Raw genomic sequence first — 17,718 nt, 5'->3', positions numbered from 1 at the left:
TTACTGGTGGCCTTGTTGAGTGTATATTCGCCTTACAGTTTCTGCTTAGATCCATACCCATCCAACCAACCAACCAGAGGCGCTAAACCACCTAGTTTCTTTTTGTTTATCCATAAATAACTGCCCCGGAGAAGCACGACGGATATATATGGGAAGGAAACTTCCTATTTCGTTCATCTTGGACTACAACTGAGAGCGACCCTGATCTGAAAGCAAAATAAAATGAAGCAGCCACCATATAGGCCGGTTTGGATGCGAGAAATGGTTCCATTTCTCTCTAGAATCACCTGAATATGTGCCAAATCATACTTTTGGCAAGTGATTCAAACCGAGATGGGAGAAATATCTCTTTTTACACTGCGAGGGATAAACATACAAAATATAGTTTCTCTAGTTTTTGAATAATTTTTTTCTCATTTACGACTATCATTCTCTCTCGAGAATTAGATTCTATCGAACTAAACAAACAATTGCACAAAGTGATTTTAAGAAACATTTAAAAAAAGAACTGAAGTCCAAAACGTTTATGAGAGAATATGGAATACTGTCAACCGGGCCCATAAACAATAGCATAATACAATATCTTATAATGAAAAGGCCAATCCCAATCCCAAAAGTGCAGGAGGGAGGAAATTAGGTAACATCTCCCTTTCCATTTGCAATTGCATGCATCACGAGTGGCGTCAGCGTCGGCATTTCATTTCGTTTCATTTCATGTGCCACAGCACAGTTGCATATATACTCCAGCATTTAGCATCGCACGGGCTCCACTTCATTAATCTGTTTGTTGACTTTTGACCATACATACCCCGGCCGCCGGCGGCGGCGCTTTCCTCCTCCCTTCCGATCTCCTGTCTGCTTTCTTTCTATGGCCGCCATCAGCAGTCCACTCTGCTCTCTCCTCACCTTATTTAATTCATCGATCTTGCTCCCTTCCTGCATCATCTATATATCTCCGCACCGCACAGAAATTATACTATAAGTATTATCACCACAATATATAAAATGTTCATCTATCAGTATTAATTCTATAAATGGAGCTCCCTCTCCTCTCCTCTCCTCTCCTATAAATGGACACTCACTAAGCTAGCTGATCTGAGTAGCAGTAGTAGTCGCGGAATTGGAATGGAAGATCATATCAATCGATCCAGTGATATGAATACGAATACGATGGAGGCCATTCCTCTGCTGACCCCCTACAAGATGGGCCAGTTCAACCTCTCTCACAGGTACGATCACTCTCTCTTTCTGTTTCTGCGATGGCGCTGCAGGAGGAGGCGTCTGAATAGATAGATAGCATATGGTGGGTGAGGTGATGCGATGCGATGCGATGCAATGCAAACGTCCGGCAACGACAACGTGGCTGATGGATTGATACGATGATGCAGGGTGGTGCTGGCGCCGTTGACGAGGCAGCGGTCGTACGGCAACGTGCCGCAGCCGCACGCCGTCGTCTACTACTCGCAGCGCGCCACCAATGGCGGCTTCATGATCACCGAGGCCACGGGAGTCTCCGACACGGCGCAGGGCTACACCGACACCCCCGGCGTCTGGACTCCCGGCCAGGTGCACGCCTGGAAGCCCATCGTCGACGCCGTCCACGCCAAGGGCGCCGTCTTCTTCTGCCAGCTCTGGCACGTCGGCCGCGTCTCCACCAACGCGTTCCAGCCCAAGGGGCAGGCGCCCATCTCCAGCACCGACCGGGCGGTGCCTCCCCAGGTGAGCAAAGACGGCCACGTCGAGGAGTTCTCCCCGCCCCGGAGGCTCTCCAAGGAGGAGATCCCCGGGATCGTCGACGACTTCCGGAAGGCCGCGCGCAACGCCGTGGAGGCCGGCTTCGACGGCGTGGAGGTCCACGGCGCCAACGGCTACATCATCGAGCAGTTCCTCAAGGACAGCGCCAACGACCGCACCGACGAGTACGGCGGCAGCCTGGAGAACCGCTGCCGCTTCGCGCTCGAGGTCGTCGGAGCCGTCGTCGACGAAATCGGCGCGCACCGCGTGGGCGTGCGCCTGTCGCCGTTCACGGACTACATGGACTGCCACGACTCCGACCCGGAGGCCCTGGCGACGTACCTGGTGCGCAAGCTCAGCGACCTCAACGTGCTCTACTGCCACATGATCGAGCCCCGGATGGCGCTGGTGGAGGGGCGGCGGCAGATCCCGCACCGGCTGCTGCCGTTCAGGAAGGCGTTCAAGGGGACGTTCATCGCCGCCGGTGGGTACGACAGGGCGGAGGGCAACAAGGTGGTGGCGGAGGAGTACACCGACCTCGTTTCCTTTGGGCGGCTGTTCCTGGCGAACCCGGACCTGCCAAAGCGTTTCCAGCGGCCGGACGCGGCGCTCAACAAGTACGAGCGCGCCACCTTCTACACCTCCGACCCCGTCGTCGGATACACCGACTACCCGTTCCTGGACGACGGCGAGGACTAAATTTTCTTTCAGTTTTTTTTTTTTTTTGAGGCTGCCCTGGCCTGGCCCAGTCACAAAATGGGAAAGCTTTTCCCTCTAAAATAATATACTCCTTATTGAGTAGGAATGAAAAGGGGTCAGATTATACATATACGATGTGTAAAACAATCCTATTAAAAAACATATTTCTTACTTCTCAGTTTACCTCAAAAAAATTGAAATTCTAATCGATACCGTCAAAATAAAATTAAAGCTGACAAAAGATTTTCTTATTTGTGAGTGAGTTGGAAAAAGATTTACTAGTGGCCGGGAAAATACTTTACTTGCATTACATACGTACAACTTTGTTACAACTAGGTTCTGAATTTGGATCCTTGATCTCCTGGTCGTAGGGAGTTGCGCAAACATGGTAGTAACTACTCTGAGCGTAACTTTTTAAATTATAGTTTATCTAGATATTTATAAGAAGTTTATTAAATACAAGGTTGGTTTTCTTATTTGATACGATTATATACCAAATATTTTGTCACATATCTTAATTACTCCATAATGGTTATAAACCATACCACGAGTAAAAAACATGTGAGCCGTGTATACCCTTTGACAAATATACTGTATTCAACAGAAATGGGTGATCCATCTGCGGTATGAACAGTGATAGGGATAGATGGAGTACTAATAGAAGAAAGATTGGTACGATCATGAGTCATATGAAAAGATGCACCAGAATCAAGAATCCATGGAAAAGTACCTGGAGCGGAATTGGAAAGTGGTCCTTCAGTGGAAGACTGAGAAGCAGCAGCAGCAGCAGGATTTGACGGTGCAGAGGCCGGAGTAACAGAACCAGCAGCTCCAGGAGGTGCAGAGGTAGCAAGGCCACGAAGCAACATGAGAATCTCCTGTGTCTCAGAACCAGCAGAACCCCTCTGAGAACCTCCAGTACCAGGACTACTAGCACTACTGCCACCCTGTGAAGTACGACCACCACGACGACCCTGAGCCTTCTTCTTCCTGTAACAATAATCCTCCACATGTCCATTCTTATCACAATACTTGCAATGAAGACCGCTACTCCCTCCAGCCCTAGAAGAGGGCGCCACAGGCGGAGGAGGCGAACGAACAGCCAAGGCAGAAGGAGATTGTAGCAGGCCTGCAGTACGAAGACGTGTCTCTTCATTACGAATAGCAGCAAGAGCATCCATCAGAGACACACAAGGCTGACGAGCAAGTAGCTGAGCACGAAGCGGCTCAAACTCAGCACGAAGACGAGTCAAGAAGTCATAAGTACGCCGTACCAACAAAGCATTCTTCTGACCCCTGCAGGACTCACAAGTGGCAACTGACAACTGAGGACTAAGAGAGTCAAGTTGACGCCATACAACGGACATCTGTGCATAGAACTCCTCAACTGTGGCATCACCCTGCTGTAACAGCTGCTCCTGACGTAAGGCATCAATATACAATGACTGACCAGATGGCTCATAAAGATCACGAAGAGAAGTCCACATCTGATGTGAAAAGTCAAAGTAAACAATGTCTGCAGCAAGACGCTCTTCCATACTAGTAACAAGAATAGAGGCAGCACGAGCATCCTCATCCAACCAAGTCCGGTATGCAACAAAATCTGTATCATAAGCTGACAGATTATCATCATAAGAGGCAAGCAGCTTCGCCTTGTCATCCTCTGAAGCATTCTCGGGAATCACTGGCGGAATAGGGCATACAGGCTTGGCTGGACATGGCAGATCACCAGTAAGAAAATCCCAAAGGCGAAGACCCTTCATGTGCCACGTCATTCGTGGCACCCAGTCGCGATAATTAGTGCCATTAAAAAGCATCGGACATCGCGGAACCTGGAGACCACCTAACAAAGGAGTTGAGGACGACATCTTGAAGCAAAACACATGTCGACGGCAAGAGCGCAAGTGAAAAGCGGCGGTCGTCGGCAAGTGGGCAGAACAGAAGCGGCGGCAGCATCACCCTTTTTTTTTACTCTTTTTTTTTACTCTTCTTTTTTTTTTACCTCTTCCCTCTGCTGGTGCTAGCGGCTCTGTTCAACAGCGCTAAATATCCGTGGCACCGCAAGAGAGAGAGGAGCAGAGACACGGCACCAGCAAGGGAGGGCGGTGGAGTCCGGCGATTGGCGGCGGATGGCGAGTCCCCGACGGCGGCGGATTCCGGCGACTGGCGGCGGATTTCTAGCGATTTCCGGCGACTGACAGCGGAAGGCAATGCACCGTCGGCTGGGCTGAGATCCGCAGCGGCGCAAATCGGGCAGCGGCGGCGCGAAGAAGGCGGCGGCTGGACTGGAGAGGGTGGCGGTGCGGTTTCAGTGGCGTCGGGGCGGCGCGAAGCGAGGTCGGCGGCTGGGACGCGAAGCGAGATCGGCGGGGAAGCCCATCGACGTCCAGCAGCGAGGCAATTCGAGCGGCGGCTGGACTGCAGAGCCCGGCGGCAGCGCAATTGCAGCAGCGGCGAGGCAGACGCCGACGGCAACTGATGGAACGACAGTGATCCGAGCCGGCGGAATAGGAGCACGCAAGTGCAACGTGCGGTGGAGGAAAAAAATCGGGTAGGGAGAGAGAGAACGAACCCTAACCCTAGTTTTTGGCTCTAATACCATGTTATGAATAGCACTTGTATTCAATATAGGGGCTCTAGGCCCAAATATATACATGTACAGGTGGGGGCAAATATGCAGAAAACCCCTTATACAATAGGGAAAATACAAATACGCATATACATCTAACATATTTGACGTTCATCACTATATTTCGGGTTACTCAGGGTTATCAAGGGTCATTTGATATGACCAAGGACAACCTTGATGGTAAAACATCATCAAGATTCTCCCTACCTGTTATGATATTCATGTCTAATTTGTTTCTCAGATAAACCACTACCCGTACCCGATGAGGAGGGTATCTCTCGTTCGAATACGTGCAATACTAATAATATTTTTCAAGACATATAAGGACCAATTACAAGAGTACGTACAAAATAATTAAACTATCAGGTAAAATTATTTCTCGTTGTTCATACTTTCTTATTACAGGATGAGATGCTACTAATTTTTTATAATATTTTGTTGCTTAGGAATATGAGAGAAGCATAATAACATCATCTAGACGTCACCCCTCAAAGACCAAGTCTAATCGGGCTCCAAGTCGTTCTTAAGTCGATCTCCAAATTCAGTTCGGAGTATACGGATAGCACGTTAATAAAACGGACATAACTTTTGCATACATAGTCCAATTGATGTGTTCTTGTACTTGCTGAAAAACTTACAATGAGTCATTTCCAACAGATCTGGTCCCATCATTAGATTTCTTAGAAATCAATTAGAGTCAATGAAATAAGATGCTACATCACTGTTTTAGACCATGTAAGCGTGTCGAGGGTCCGAGTCCAGGTTGTGTGCGACCCTCCTCACGACCACACAACCCTAGGTCCACCTCCTTACATCTACTTTATATATATTCAGTAGTCGTCATAGTTTATACTCAGATTTTTCTTAGTTTTTTCTGTTTTAGATAGTTTCGCCGTATATCAATTTGTGGAACCCCAACTCGAATTCATCATTGGTAATTAGCAATATTCAGATTGTATCTACCGTGTTTTTGCTTGTGCTCTTGATTCACTTACAGGAAAGCCTTCTTGGCGATGTCAATCACATTTGGTACGGTTGATAACCAAGGAGTAGTGGTGTAGTGGTTGCTAAAATTCTCGATCCTAGTCGGAGCTTTAGGATCATCAACACCGAAACTAAAGTTAAGTGTACCATACCATCATTTGTGGGTGTTTATGATGCTGAAATATATCAGTTTGGAAGATGATGTTAAAACAGAAATTTAATGCTCACTTATGGTGTGTTTGGTTTCTGGGTGTTTGTTTGGTAACCTAAAAAAGTACACCTTTTGCATGGATCAAGTCTATTTTCTTAGCTATGTTGTTACTCCACAAGGAATAGATGTGGATGAAGCAAAAATTGAAGCCATAAAGAGTTGGTCGATCCCTAAGACTGTCACACAGGTGAGAAGTTTTCATGTTCTTGTGGGATTCTATCGGCGCTTTGTGTGGGATTTTAGCACCATTGCTGTCTTGTTGAACGAGTTGAAAATGAAATGAGTAACTTTCAAATGGGGTCATGCACAGGAAAAGACATTCAAGTTGTTGAAAGAGAAGCTCACCCATGCTCCATTGCTCTACCTTCCGGATTTCGGTAAGACTTTTGAGTTAGAATGTAATGCTAGCGGGATTGGAATTGTACGCGTGATAATTCAAGAAGGTAAACCACTTTCTTATTTTAGCAAGAAATTAAGTGAGAAAAGTCTAAATTATTCAACCTATAATAAAGAATTGTATGCTTTAGTTCGTGTGCTTCAAACTTGGCAACATTATCGATGACCTAAAGAATTTGTTATCCATTCTGATCATGAATCGCTAAAACATATTAGGAGTCAAGCTAAACTGAATAAAAGACATGCTAGAAGTTGGGATTGCACAAGTAAGCACTCACTCTAGGATTCTAGAACATAGGTTGATTTTTGTGCTGCGATGAAGCTACAATTTTTCTGGGCCTTGCAGATACAATCGTTGTCGACACGCATCGCCTTGATCGCGTCCCAGGCTTCCTTCATGTTTCGTTTGATCGCTAGTGACACGATCATGTCCGTGGGCATTACGCGAAGGATGGTCTCCTGCGCCATGCGGTCTTCTTGATGATCCGCACCACTGAACTCCACCGCATCCCACGGTCCATGAGCGTGCAACATGACCTTCATGAGGAACAAACTATATAAATTCATAGTCTATGAACCTGAACTACATCTTAAACGCCAATCAAGGTAAAGCTTGCCTAAAACAGCGTAATCCGAGTATACCTTCCTAGCATTATTAGTTTATTTCAAAACTAAACACACTGGAAACTATTGGGGGAACAACAATATTACAATCAAGGCGCTAATTGTAGCCCAATAAAAATCAAAAATTGCTATAAAATTGAATAGAAATCATTCCCGAGCTTAAGCATCTAAAATCCTATGCTCCTCCAACACCCGTACAGTTTGCCACCCAAACACAAAATTTCACCACAAATCTCATCGGTGCCCTCGTCCTCTTCCCCGGCCACAGTCAGTAGATAGTAACTCCTACTCCTCATTATCATCCACCCCATCCCCAATGTATTTGCCACCCTCGGTGGACTACGACTCCTCCTCCCTATCACATTGCATTCGTCATTGTTGTCTTTGCTGGCGTTAGCGCTGATAGCCACTATCTCTTCCTGAAAAACCTAATTCTCTTCCTCCGCCTTACCAGCCCACACCTACTTTGTCACCACCTCCTCGTCGCTGCTAGACACCACCTTTCCATCCTCGCTAGCGGGAGTGGAGTGCTCCTCCTTGGCATCACCATTGTACCTTGTTGGGCTCCCCATCAAGGCATGCAACTAGGGTTTGGTGCCGTTGGCGAGAGGGGAGGGTAGATATTGGAACAATAGTAATCGTTGTGGGTGGAGAGTGTGATCGCGTAGGGAATTTGGCCATCAAATTGGGGGATTTGTATGTACCTTGCCGGGCTCCCCATCCAAGGCTAGAGGCTAGGGTTGGACCACTTGAGAGATGGGAGACATTGGAGTATTAATCATCGTAGCAGAGAGTGTGATTGCATGTGGAATTCGGCCATTGGATGTTTGAATTGGTGTATTTGTATGTACTTCTTCTGTTTTTCAATACTTGTCAGTTTTTACCATTTTATTTGTTTTCAAATACATGTCACTTCACATTTTTTGAGACGTAGTTTTCAATTTTATCCCTACAAAATATCTCTTATCCACTTATTTACGGTAGGTTGTAGAATATTTTAGCTAGTTTCTAAGGGTATTTTTGTCATTTTACATTTAAAATTTGTACTATCTTTGGTATACGTGTTTGGTCAAAAGTGATAAGTATTGAAAAACAGAGGGAGTATTGAAGAGCATTTGTGTCTTGTGTTCTTCGGTGCGGGTCACATGAAGGAAATGAGATGAAACGAAAGGGAAACAACGGAGTGTGGTGTGGGGAGGAGTTTTGTGCATGGGGCCCTGAGGAATTGAACAGTTATCCCTGCCAAGGCACGTAGTGTGCGTGGGTCGTGTGGATAGGTTGCCCATCGTGCAAGGCTCTTTCGGAGGTTTGAGTATATGGGCCGGCTTGACATATAGAGACCCGATCCTTATTTTAGAGCAGAGCATCTTGAGTAATCATGAGTAAAGTATGGATAGTATGTGGGGTGAGTGTGGTGTGTGGGTTGCGTGTGCTCTCTATGTAACTTAAAAAACAAGTGAGAGTAGGGATATGTATTAACATGTTGTATATCTAGTCTATATCATCTCATTTATATAGTTAATATATATAGTATATTTAGTTTATATCGAATTGGATGAGAACACAAATAACCTCGTGAAACGGGTTACTTTTGCTCTATCACGGCAACATAAGTAATCCTCTAGAGCACCATTCCCAAGCTGCCAAGCACGGGCATCTCCACCGAAAGAAAAAAAGGAAATAAATATTTTTCTAAAAAGAAAAGAAAAATACAGGCCGCTCGAAAAGTGTCGAACTACATACAGGTAGAGGTGGGACTTGGGCCGGGTCGGGCCGGCCCGACCCGACCCATTCGGGCTTCGGACTTTTCGAGCCGTGCTTGGATGGCCCGATAAACTATTCGGGTCGGGTCGGGCTGGCCCAATCCTCCTTCAGCTAGGCCCAAATCCAGCTCGAATGCACGATGGGCCTTATCGGGCCGGACTGGCACGGGCCCAGTACCACCATATTCCACCGCATGTGAGGTCGCGAACCCATTTTTTACCGGGTCAGACCGCCCATTGGGCCCCATATCAAGGCCTAGCCCAGCCCATAAATCGGGCCAAGCTAACCCAGCCCATCAGTGCTCGGGTCGGGTCGGGCTTAAGCTTCACGGGCCGTGCTGGGCTCGGGCCGGCCCAAAAAATATGGCCCAAAGTCCCAGCTCTACATACAGGTATCAGAACTCGGCGGCGGTGGCGGCGTCTACGGTGGCCACGTTGGAGGGCGGATCGTTGGCGGCGGCCTCGGCGGAGGCGGAGATGGCGTCCGTGACCGCGGCGGAGGGCGCGGCGGCGGCGCTGCGGTCGGTGATGTCGCGCGCGCAGCAGGCGGCGGCGCGGGCGGGGCGTGCGCCGGGGTCGGTGCGCGTGGTGGCAGTGAGCAAGACGAAGCCGGTGTCCGTCATCCGCGGCGTCTACGACGCGGGCCACCGCTGCTTCTGCGAGAACTACGTCCAGGAGCTCCTCGACAAGGCGCCCCAGGTGGGATTGCTCCCCCGGTTGCTTACCCCGCCGAGAAGTTCTCGCCTTTTCTTAATTCTCTCTCTCTCTGCGAATTTCCAATTAGAACGTAGAATCGATGACAGCAGATTGTTAATTCAGCTCATTGTTGAGCTACGTGAACTGAGTTCTCACAACTGTGTCATTAGCATTGGAATCGAGAGATGAGAGATCCATTGCCATGGGCGTCCTCCTTCATACAAGCTTGTGCTGGTGTGCAATTAATTGATAGAATCTTGTGCAATTTGTTTAGCACAGCGGTTATCACATGGATACGGTAGAGTTTACCCTTACAGTCGCTTGTCGTTTACGCAGCCGATATTGTAGCTCCAAATGGTGATAATTTTGTTGCTAGTGACCTCATGTCTAAGTTCAACTACGCAACGTGTACATATTATTTGTAGGTACTTCCAAATATCCATGTTCGCTTTGTTTGCTCCTTGTAAATTATAGAAGCTTTGTTAGTCTTCAATGTATCATTTGTACTACAATTGATAACCACGATAGGCATATGGTGGCAGTACTCAAAGTTCGCTGAAGTCCTCTCTCTTCATGTTATTTCTCAGCTTTTTAAATTTTAGAACAATCTAGGTCCGAAATTTGGCCATACTTTTGTAGTAACCGTTGAAATTTGACTACTATTCATGGTCTTTTGAGGATATTTTTGAACATTTAGTGGTTCCCATTTTTATATGCTTTCATGGTGCGCCGAGGTCTTGCTGGACATGCTTCCTTCCTAGTCCATGAAACCTTTTTCTGCCATATAATTATCTAATCAAGTGCTGTCTTGTTGTAGCTTCCTGAGGATATTGAGTGGCACTTCATTGGAAATCTGCAAAGTAACAAGGCGAAGGCCCTACTTGGTTAGTACTACCTCCATTATGTTTTACTTGTCATTTAGGACATCATCTCGGTTGCCACTAAATGTTTCCATTTATTACCTTTTCTAGTTATAAGTTTGGAAAATTTATTAGAAGTAAAGATATTGAAGTACTCTTCATGGAAAATGCACTGTTATAATTTTCTTGTGAGTAATATATATACTTATTTGTGGTCAAAATTACGAAAATTTGAATGCAGTTCTGCACATCTTATAATGACAAGGAAAAAAGTGCACGAGAGTATCTGCTTTCTAGTTCACACATTCTTCCAGAGACAGGCTTCTCAGTATTATTCTTAACTGTCAGATGCTTAGGTTCCGCTATTCCCTAGGTAGTTGTATGTTATATTATACCATGCTAGATTTTCTAGTGATCTCACATTTGTTCTATCCTAAATATTTCTGTTGCAAAGAAGCATGACGCGTTAAATTTTTTCTATACTGGTACAACATACTATTACTTATCATGTGTCGAACAAGTTAAATTTTATGCAGGGGTTGGATGTCTAACGTGTTTTCTGCTTTCAGTTAAATATTGAGCTAACAATTCTTTTCTTTTGCTAATTAGCTGGTGTGCCAAATCTTGACATGGTTGAGAGTGTAGATGACGAGAAGGTATATGATCAATTCAATCGTTTCTTGGGGTTAATTTTTTCACTGCATTGCATTCTGCTTTCATTAAATACTAAAATTTGAGGTGCTCACACATCAGTAATTCAGTCACATTAATTTCATAGTTTGTCTAGTTAGAATATCTCCTTTGCAGATTAACTGATTAAGGCAGAGAAAAGGAAAACAAGTATTTTTTTTTTCAGTCTTCATGCATATCAGCATTCAGCAGGCAGCAGCCTAGTAGAACTTGTTTTTACTTCCGATCTGGATATACTAGTTCTTAATATATATTCAGTTCATGTTGACATAGAGCTTCATATTTATCATATTCTCTATAGCAATATCATGCTACATCACTTAAAAGTTAGAAAAGAATAGTCATGTTACAATTTTATTCATCATGCTGTCTTTTCAGATTCTCAATTTTGTATCGCAACCAGATTGAACGAAATATACATTCTTTCAGATTGCTAACCGTCTTGATCGGGTGGTAGCTGACTTGGGGAGAAAGCCTCTTAAGGTCTTGGTCCAAGTGAACACCAGTGGAGAAGAATGTGAGCACTCTAGTTTCCTTTCCTAATACAATTGTGAACCTGATCTCTAGTACATGTTGTATCTCTGAAGTCTGAAAGATACAACTTTGGGCATGTTATGATGTAGCTTCTGAATGTTAAAACCTATGGTCAGTATTGCGAATTGACCAGTTTTGCTGTATGATAGCACAGCAGTACTGTCCATGAGCATCGCTAGTTCTGAAACTGTTTTCATTTTGCAGCAAAATTCGGTGTAGATCCCTCGGGATGTGTCAAATTAGCAAAGCATGTCACATTGAACTGCCCGAATCTTGTGTTTTCTGGTTTGATGACAATTGGGATGCTTGATTACTCATCAACTCCAGAGAATTTCAAGGTAATATATATTCTTAAGTATAACTTTGTTGGAGTGACATGCCTGTATAGCTCATGTGCATGCCATTTGTTGACTTCCTAGACGCTGGCTAATTGCCGGAAAGAGGTATGCAAGGAGCTTGGAATACCCGAAGAGCAGTGCGAGTTGTCAATGGGCATGTCTGCTGATTTTGAGCAAGCGGTAAGGAAACGATTACAAAGAGAGAACAGACGTGCTAGGCTGATAACTGCATTACTAATGTCATTTATTGTTTGTTTTTGCGTGCAGATTGAAATGGGCAGCACAAATGTAAGAGTTGGATCGACCATATTCGGTGCAAGAGAATACCCAAAGAACTAGGATGCTTACACAACTAGGTTTTGTTGTGATGTCGCATTCACGGAACATGGAGGACCGTCCATAATATATGCGTAGTTATGTACCCATGTTCTTTGGCAGAAAACATTTCGACACTTTATATACCATGTGCAACTAATAAGGATATTGTTTTGGCACTGTGCGCCCTTTTGTTAATAAAACATTCAGACTTCACATGAATTCTGATTCCGCATTAGTTTTTCGTTATGTACTTTGATGTGTATTGTCTGATACCTCATTATGGCGTCTCCATTCCTGTGCCTGCATCACTGTACGTACTTTTACCGATCGTCCACGCCGACGGAGAGCTCCAGCAGATACGGTTGGCTATTCTGTAGCTGCCTCAAATTTGCTGATTCTCTCTACAATTCGCAACACTGTTCATAACAGATGATTGTGAGTCTGAAGGGAGGTGTAGAGTAATAGAAGATAGAAAATAAGGTAGTTGCTGGAGATAAAAAAATAGATGATACTCTAATAGTGCTAGGGGACACTATAATAGTACTATGAGAGATAAAATTTTAGAGTATCTACTAGTAATGGCCTTAGCTTTTTATTGTTTCCAATTGTAATCGGTGCATACTAGGTGAGCACAATGTATGCAACTTTTGCCTTCAGTTCTCCTATTCACAGTTTTTTCATTCTTGTTAAAGTATTCAAAAAGTTTATATGAACAGGCTCCAATCCATGAAGTGCTAGAGCCCAGAATCTGGGTTTTTTTTGTAATGCAGTAATTTTTTTTCTATGACGATTTATTCTTCTGTGTTTGGGCTGATCATAATATTCGCACATTTGAATAGTCACTTTGTCTGGCCTTAGCTATACGAAACTGGAATGGAATAGCAAACAGCACATGCAGAGTCACACTTTGGTTTGAGCCTGACTCGATCTTGAGTCACACTAGGAACTCAGCAGTAGGAATTGGCCACAATTGCATGCATGCACGCGCGCATTGCTAAGATAACCTCAACTTGGCCTCCTTGTTCAGCTACAATAAAAGAGGCGATGACCCTGCGGTGGGTTTATCCGAATTGATTATACATTTACATCAGGATCGTCCTTGACACAGACGATACGAGTAAATTGCAATTGCAAATTGTGTCTGCTCGTTTCGACTCTGGGATGGCTTGGCATTCAATCTGCATGACTTCAGTTTTCAATACTGTATATGTATATAGATAGGTCACGTTTTGTTCACAGAAGCATTTGATTTGCCTTTTCTTTCCCAGCGATCCAAAAAAGTAAATCTCACACCTTTCACGGGGAAAAAAATGGGGAAATCTGTAAAGAGCTGGAGCATAGAAAGAAAAGACGACGAGAGATAGTCTCATGAAGATAGCGCAAAATACGCAGGAGATGACTATAATGGAGCTAAGTAAGAGCAGAAATAAACTAACTGAGGATGTGCACTGCATAAGAAATGTCAGGACGAGTGACACTAAGATAAACAAGACTCCCAACTAGATGGCAATAACGAGTGGGGTCCGCAAGAGGCTCACCATCAGAGGACCGAAGCTTAAGATTAAGCTCCATATGAGTCCCAATAATGCGCTCATCAATGAGAGAAGCACGATAAAGAAGATCCTGAATATACTTCTCTTGGGACAGAAAGAAACCCTCAGATGTAGAAGAAATCTCAATCCCAAGAAAATAGCGAAGAGGACCAAGATCGAACATAAGAAACTGGTCATTGAGATGAGCCTTTACAAAAGCAATATACCCATAATCATCCCCTGTAATGATCATATCATCAACATACAAGAGAAGAAGAGTTCGACCACGAGAGGAAGTGTGAACAAAGAGCGTATGATCATGAGTACTACCAGAAAAATTAGTGGCAATGATCACAGAAGAAAAACGCTCAAACCAAGCTTTAGGGGCTTACTTAAGGCCATAGAGAGAGCGAAGGAGACGACAAACCGTACCCTCAGAAACAGAATACCCTGATGGTAGGTGCATGTAGATCTCCTCACGCAACTCACCATTAAGAAAGGCATTCTTGACATCAAGCTGGGAGATAGTCCACTGATGCACAGAAGCAACAACAAGAAGAGTATGCACTGTAGTCATGTGGGCTACCAGAGCAAAAGTCTCATCATAGTCACGACCATACTCCTGTTGGAAACCACATGCAACAAGGCAAGCCTTATAACACTTAAGAGAACCATCAAAGCGAGTCTTAACCTTATAGACCCACTTGCATGTGATAGGACGAACATGTGGGGGAAGCGGAACAAGATCCCATGTGCCGGTGCGCTCAAAAGCAGCAAGCTTCTCAGCCATCGCATGTTGCCATTCCTGACGAATAACAACCTCACGATAAGAAGACGGTTCAGCAGGAATGACGCCAGCAAAGCCAAAATGATCAGGAGGTCGAATCTATTCGCGATCACGAAGAGAATAGCGAGGAGAGGAAGGGACTGAATCAACAGAAGGCGATGGCTCATCAGAAAACGACTCAACAGGATGTGAGACAGCACGAGAACGACGAGTGTAGCGGAAAGGAGAAAGCTCAACCAGACCATAAGTAGTAGGAGCATGAGACGAGGAGGCCAAAGGCGTGAAAGGCACCAAAGCAGGCACAACATGAGAGGGCGCCAATGGTGCGCGAGGAAGTGAAGAAGAAACAGGTGTAACAGGAAAAGTGAGAAAGGACAGAGACTCGACCAAGGATGCTGAAGAAGTGGAAGGTGTGAGACGAGGATAGAAGGGATGAGACTCATCAAAAGTAACATCCCGAGAAATATGCATCCGACGAGCAATAGTGTCCCAACACCTATAACCCTTATGATCAGCACTGTAGCCAAAAAAGGCACACTCAACAGATTGAGCAGTCAGTTTGGTACGTTCACGAAGGGCAAGAAGAACGTAACAAACACAATAAAAAAAGACAAAGAGCGGAGTAATCAGGAAGGCATCCACATAGACGTTTGAAAGGAATCCCACCCTTGAGAGCAGAAGAGGGTTGAATATTGACCAAGTATGTGGCAGTAGAGACCGCCTCAGCCCAAAAATGAGGTGGAACAGAAGAGGCAAGCATAAACGCAGGAGCAGTCTCAAGAAGATGACGATGCTTACGCTCAACAACACCATTCTGAGCATGAGCTCCAGGACAGGAGAACTGAGATAACGTACTCTGTTCAGCAAGAAAGGAATGAAGATGCCCGGATAGAAATTCACCAGCAGAGTCAGCAAAAAAACACGAATAGGAGTGTTAAAATAAGTGCGAATCATAGTGGTAAAACGCTTATATATAGACAACACCTCACTAAAAAAGACATGAAATAAATCCAAATGTGACAAGAGAAATCATCTATAAAGATAATATAGTAGGTATGATCCTCTTTTAAAATGAAGAGAGTCATACTCCATACATCTGAATGAATAATGTCAAAAGGACGTTACTATTACAGCAGTGAAGACTTCAAGCGGTACTTTGGCCTGGTGCTGCAGCCTTACTATTACAGCAGTGAACTGGGAAGTTATCCCCTGTATTTTGATGAACTTCGAGCTGATGCACTGAAGATACCAAATCCAGAAACTGAGCATGATGACTTTGTCAAGTATGAAGTGTACATGGCTCTGCATCTCGCATTTATGCATCCCCTCAGCAGGTCCACGCTTCTGATTTATCTCTACAAGGCATATGAGTCTCTACGTTTTGTGCCAGCTCATGCATACAAGCCATTAAATCAGCAAACCGACAGCGACTGGAGACAGCATATCCGTGTTTTGTCTATACTGAAGATGTATATTACAATGGGGTGCCTTACGATGGTTATAGCCAAACATACTTTCACCTCTTAAAGTTCACCAGGCATTTCATTTCTCATGATCTGGACCATACCAAGGTACAACCTGAACTTATGGTCCTATAACGTATATACTGCATTCTGAATTTGTTGCAATCTATTTTTATTTGAAGATTGCGTCCTAGCAGATGATACAGATATGGCTGTAACTGATCTGGTTCTGGGCCAGCTTTCATGCTCCTCATCTCGCAGAATTGGTCTTGCTTATTATACTGATGACTAACATGGAAGGATGGTAGGTTATTTATTTTTCTTATAATATGTTGTCTCATTTTTATCAATGCTTTACTTAAATTCTCTATCTCTTTTATAGCTTTTTTTGCGTATTTCAAGCATTCGAGGCTTCTGAGTAAGCTTTTTATATTTCATTCAGTTTAATTTATATGATTACTTGCTGTGCACTGTGTAAAGAACATATGATATGCAGTGGCGACATCTTCCTTTGTGAGGAGGATGACATACCAGAAGAAGAAAGCTGTGATGATGATTGGAGTGATGAAGAGCAAGTGGAGTAGAACTTGTGCATTGGATTTATGTGGTAGTAGCTATAAGTGTATGATGCATTTTGATGTAAAAAATTCTTGTGCCAAACTCTGGTGAATGTAAAAAATTCTTGTTGAGACTGCTTTCCTGTTGCTATTCGTATGACGGTGCAGTTGTCTGCTAGTGAGTCTCATGTCAAAGTATTATGTATACATCCTGCTGTAGGAATTCATAAGGTAAATTTGAAGTTGTGAATTTTGCCTCTTGCTGCCTTGCAGGGTGAGCCATTATGTTCTGCCTGTGAATAATATCATCGTCAATCCATCGCTGTCATGCATTTTGAACCTACTGCATCTTGGCCAGATCGACGCTTTGTCTCCGTCATGCAATGCAGAGGCGCAACCCGAGGTTGGAGGTCACATCTCTTCAGTTTAGTAGGAGCCAGAGGCAATCAGGTACTTGCAAGGGAATGGTTGCACTGCATTGAACTTTGAATGCATCCTCTGAACATTGGATGGGGATGATGGAACTTGAACTGCATTCAGAACATCCATCACCACAATGAAGACCATCGGGGAGAGGGGATCTCCCTGACCCACGGCCATGTCTGATCGGTTCTGAAGGACATCCATTGACGAGGACACTGAAACGCGGTGGCGGCTCCGTTAGGATTTTAGGTCGATGGTCTTTAACAACGATCATGGTTTCTAGTAAACTAATAATAGATAGGTAAAGTATAATAAGGTAGTGTTAGGTTGATGGTACATATAGAGGATGATCTGGATATGCTCATGTTCCTATGTTTGATTACATGAACCGTATCATCTCATTGAGTACAGAGTGATACAGATTCTAGAAATATTTCCTCAATATGTAGATTCTAGAAAATTAGCCGAACGACCTCGTAC

General features: G+C 44.5%; 2 protein-coding genes across 4 annotated transcripts; both read left to right on the top strand.

Moving 5' to 3' along the window:
• The first annotated feature begins 826 nt into the window (after positions 1-826).
• On the top strand, positions 827-2,608 carry LOC133929657 (putative 12-oxophytodienoate reductase 5). Its single transcript, XM_062376449.1, has 2 exons — positions 827-1,229; positions 1,389-2,608. The coding sequence occupies exons 1-2, from the start codon at positions 1,126-1,128 to the stop codon at positions 2,431-2,433; spliced, it is 1,149 nt and encodes a 382-aa protein (XP_062232433.1). The 5' UTR covers positions 827-1,125; the 3' UTR covers positions 2,434-2,608.
• A 6,804-nt stretch (positions 2,609-9,412) lies between these two features.
• Positions 9,413-12,695, top strand: LOC133928248 (uncharacterized). 3 transcript variants are annotated; one of them, XR_009911419.1, is made up of 8 exons: positions 9,413-9,739; positions 10,554-10,620; positions 11,206-11,252; positions 11,716-11,803; positions 12,025-12,158; positions 12,240-12,338; positions 12,426-12,551; positions 12,598-12,695. XR_009911419.1 is itself a non-coding variant. In XM_062374492.1 (7 exons), the coding sequence occupies exons 1-7, from the start codon at positions 9,518-9,520 to the stop codon at positions 12,495-12,497; spliced, it is 729 nt and encodes a 242-aa protein (XP_062230476.1). In that variant the 5' UTR covers positions 9,413-9,517; the 3' UTR covers positions 12,498-12,695. The 3 variants fall into 3 exon arrangements, 2 of the variants coding, with proteins under 2 accessions (XP_062230476.1, XP_062230477.1); XM_062374492.1 differs by having other exon boundaries at positions 12,426-12,695; XM_062374493.1 differs by lacking the exon at positions 12,240-12,338 and having other exon boundaries at positions 12,426-12,695.
• Positions 12,696-17,718: the final 5,023 nt, after the last annotated feature.

The sequence above is a fragment of the Phragmites australis genome, chromosome 9, assembly GCF_958298935.1.
Source record: "Phragmites australis chromosome 9, lpPhrAust1.1, whole genome shotgun sequence".
Classification (NCBI taxonomy): domain Eukaryota; kingdom Viridiplantae; phylum Streptophyta; class Magnoliopsida; order Poales; family Poaceae; genus Phragmites; species Phragmites australis.
The sequence above is the reverse complement of the archived record's forward strand: the minus strand, read 5'-3'. Positions and strand labels throughout refer to the sequence as shown.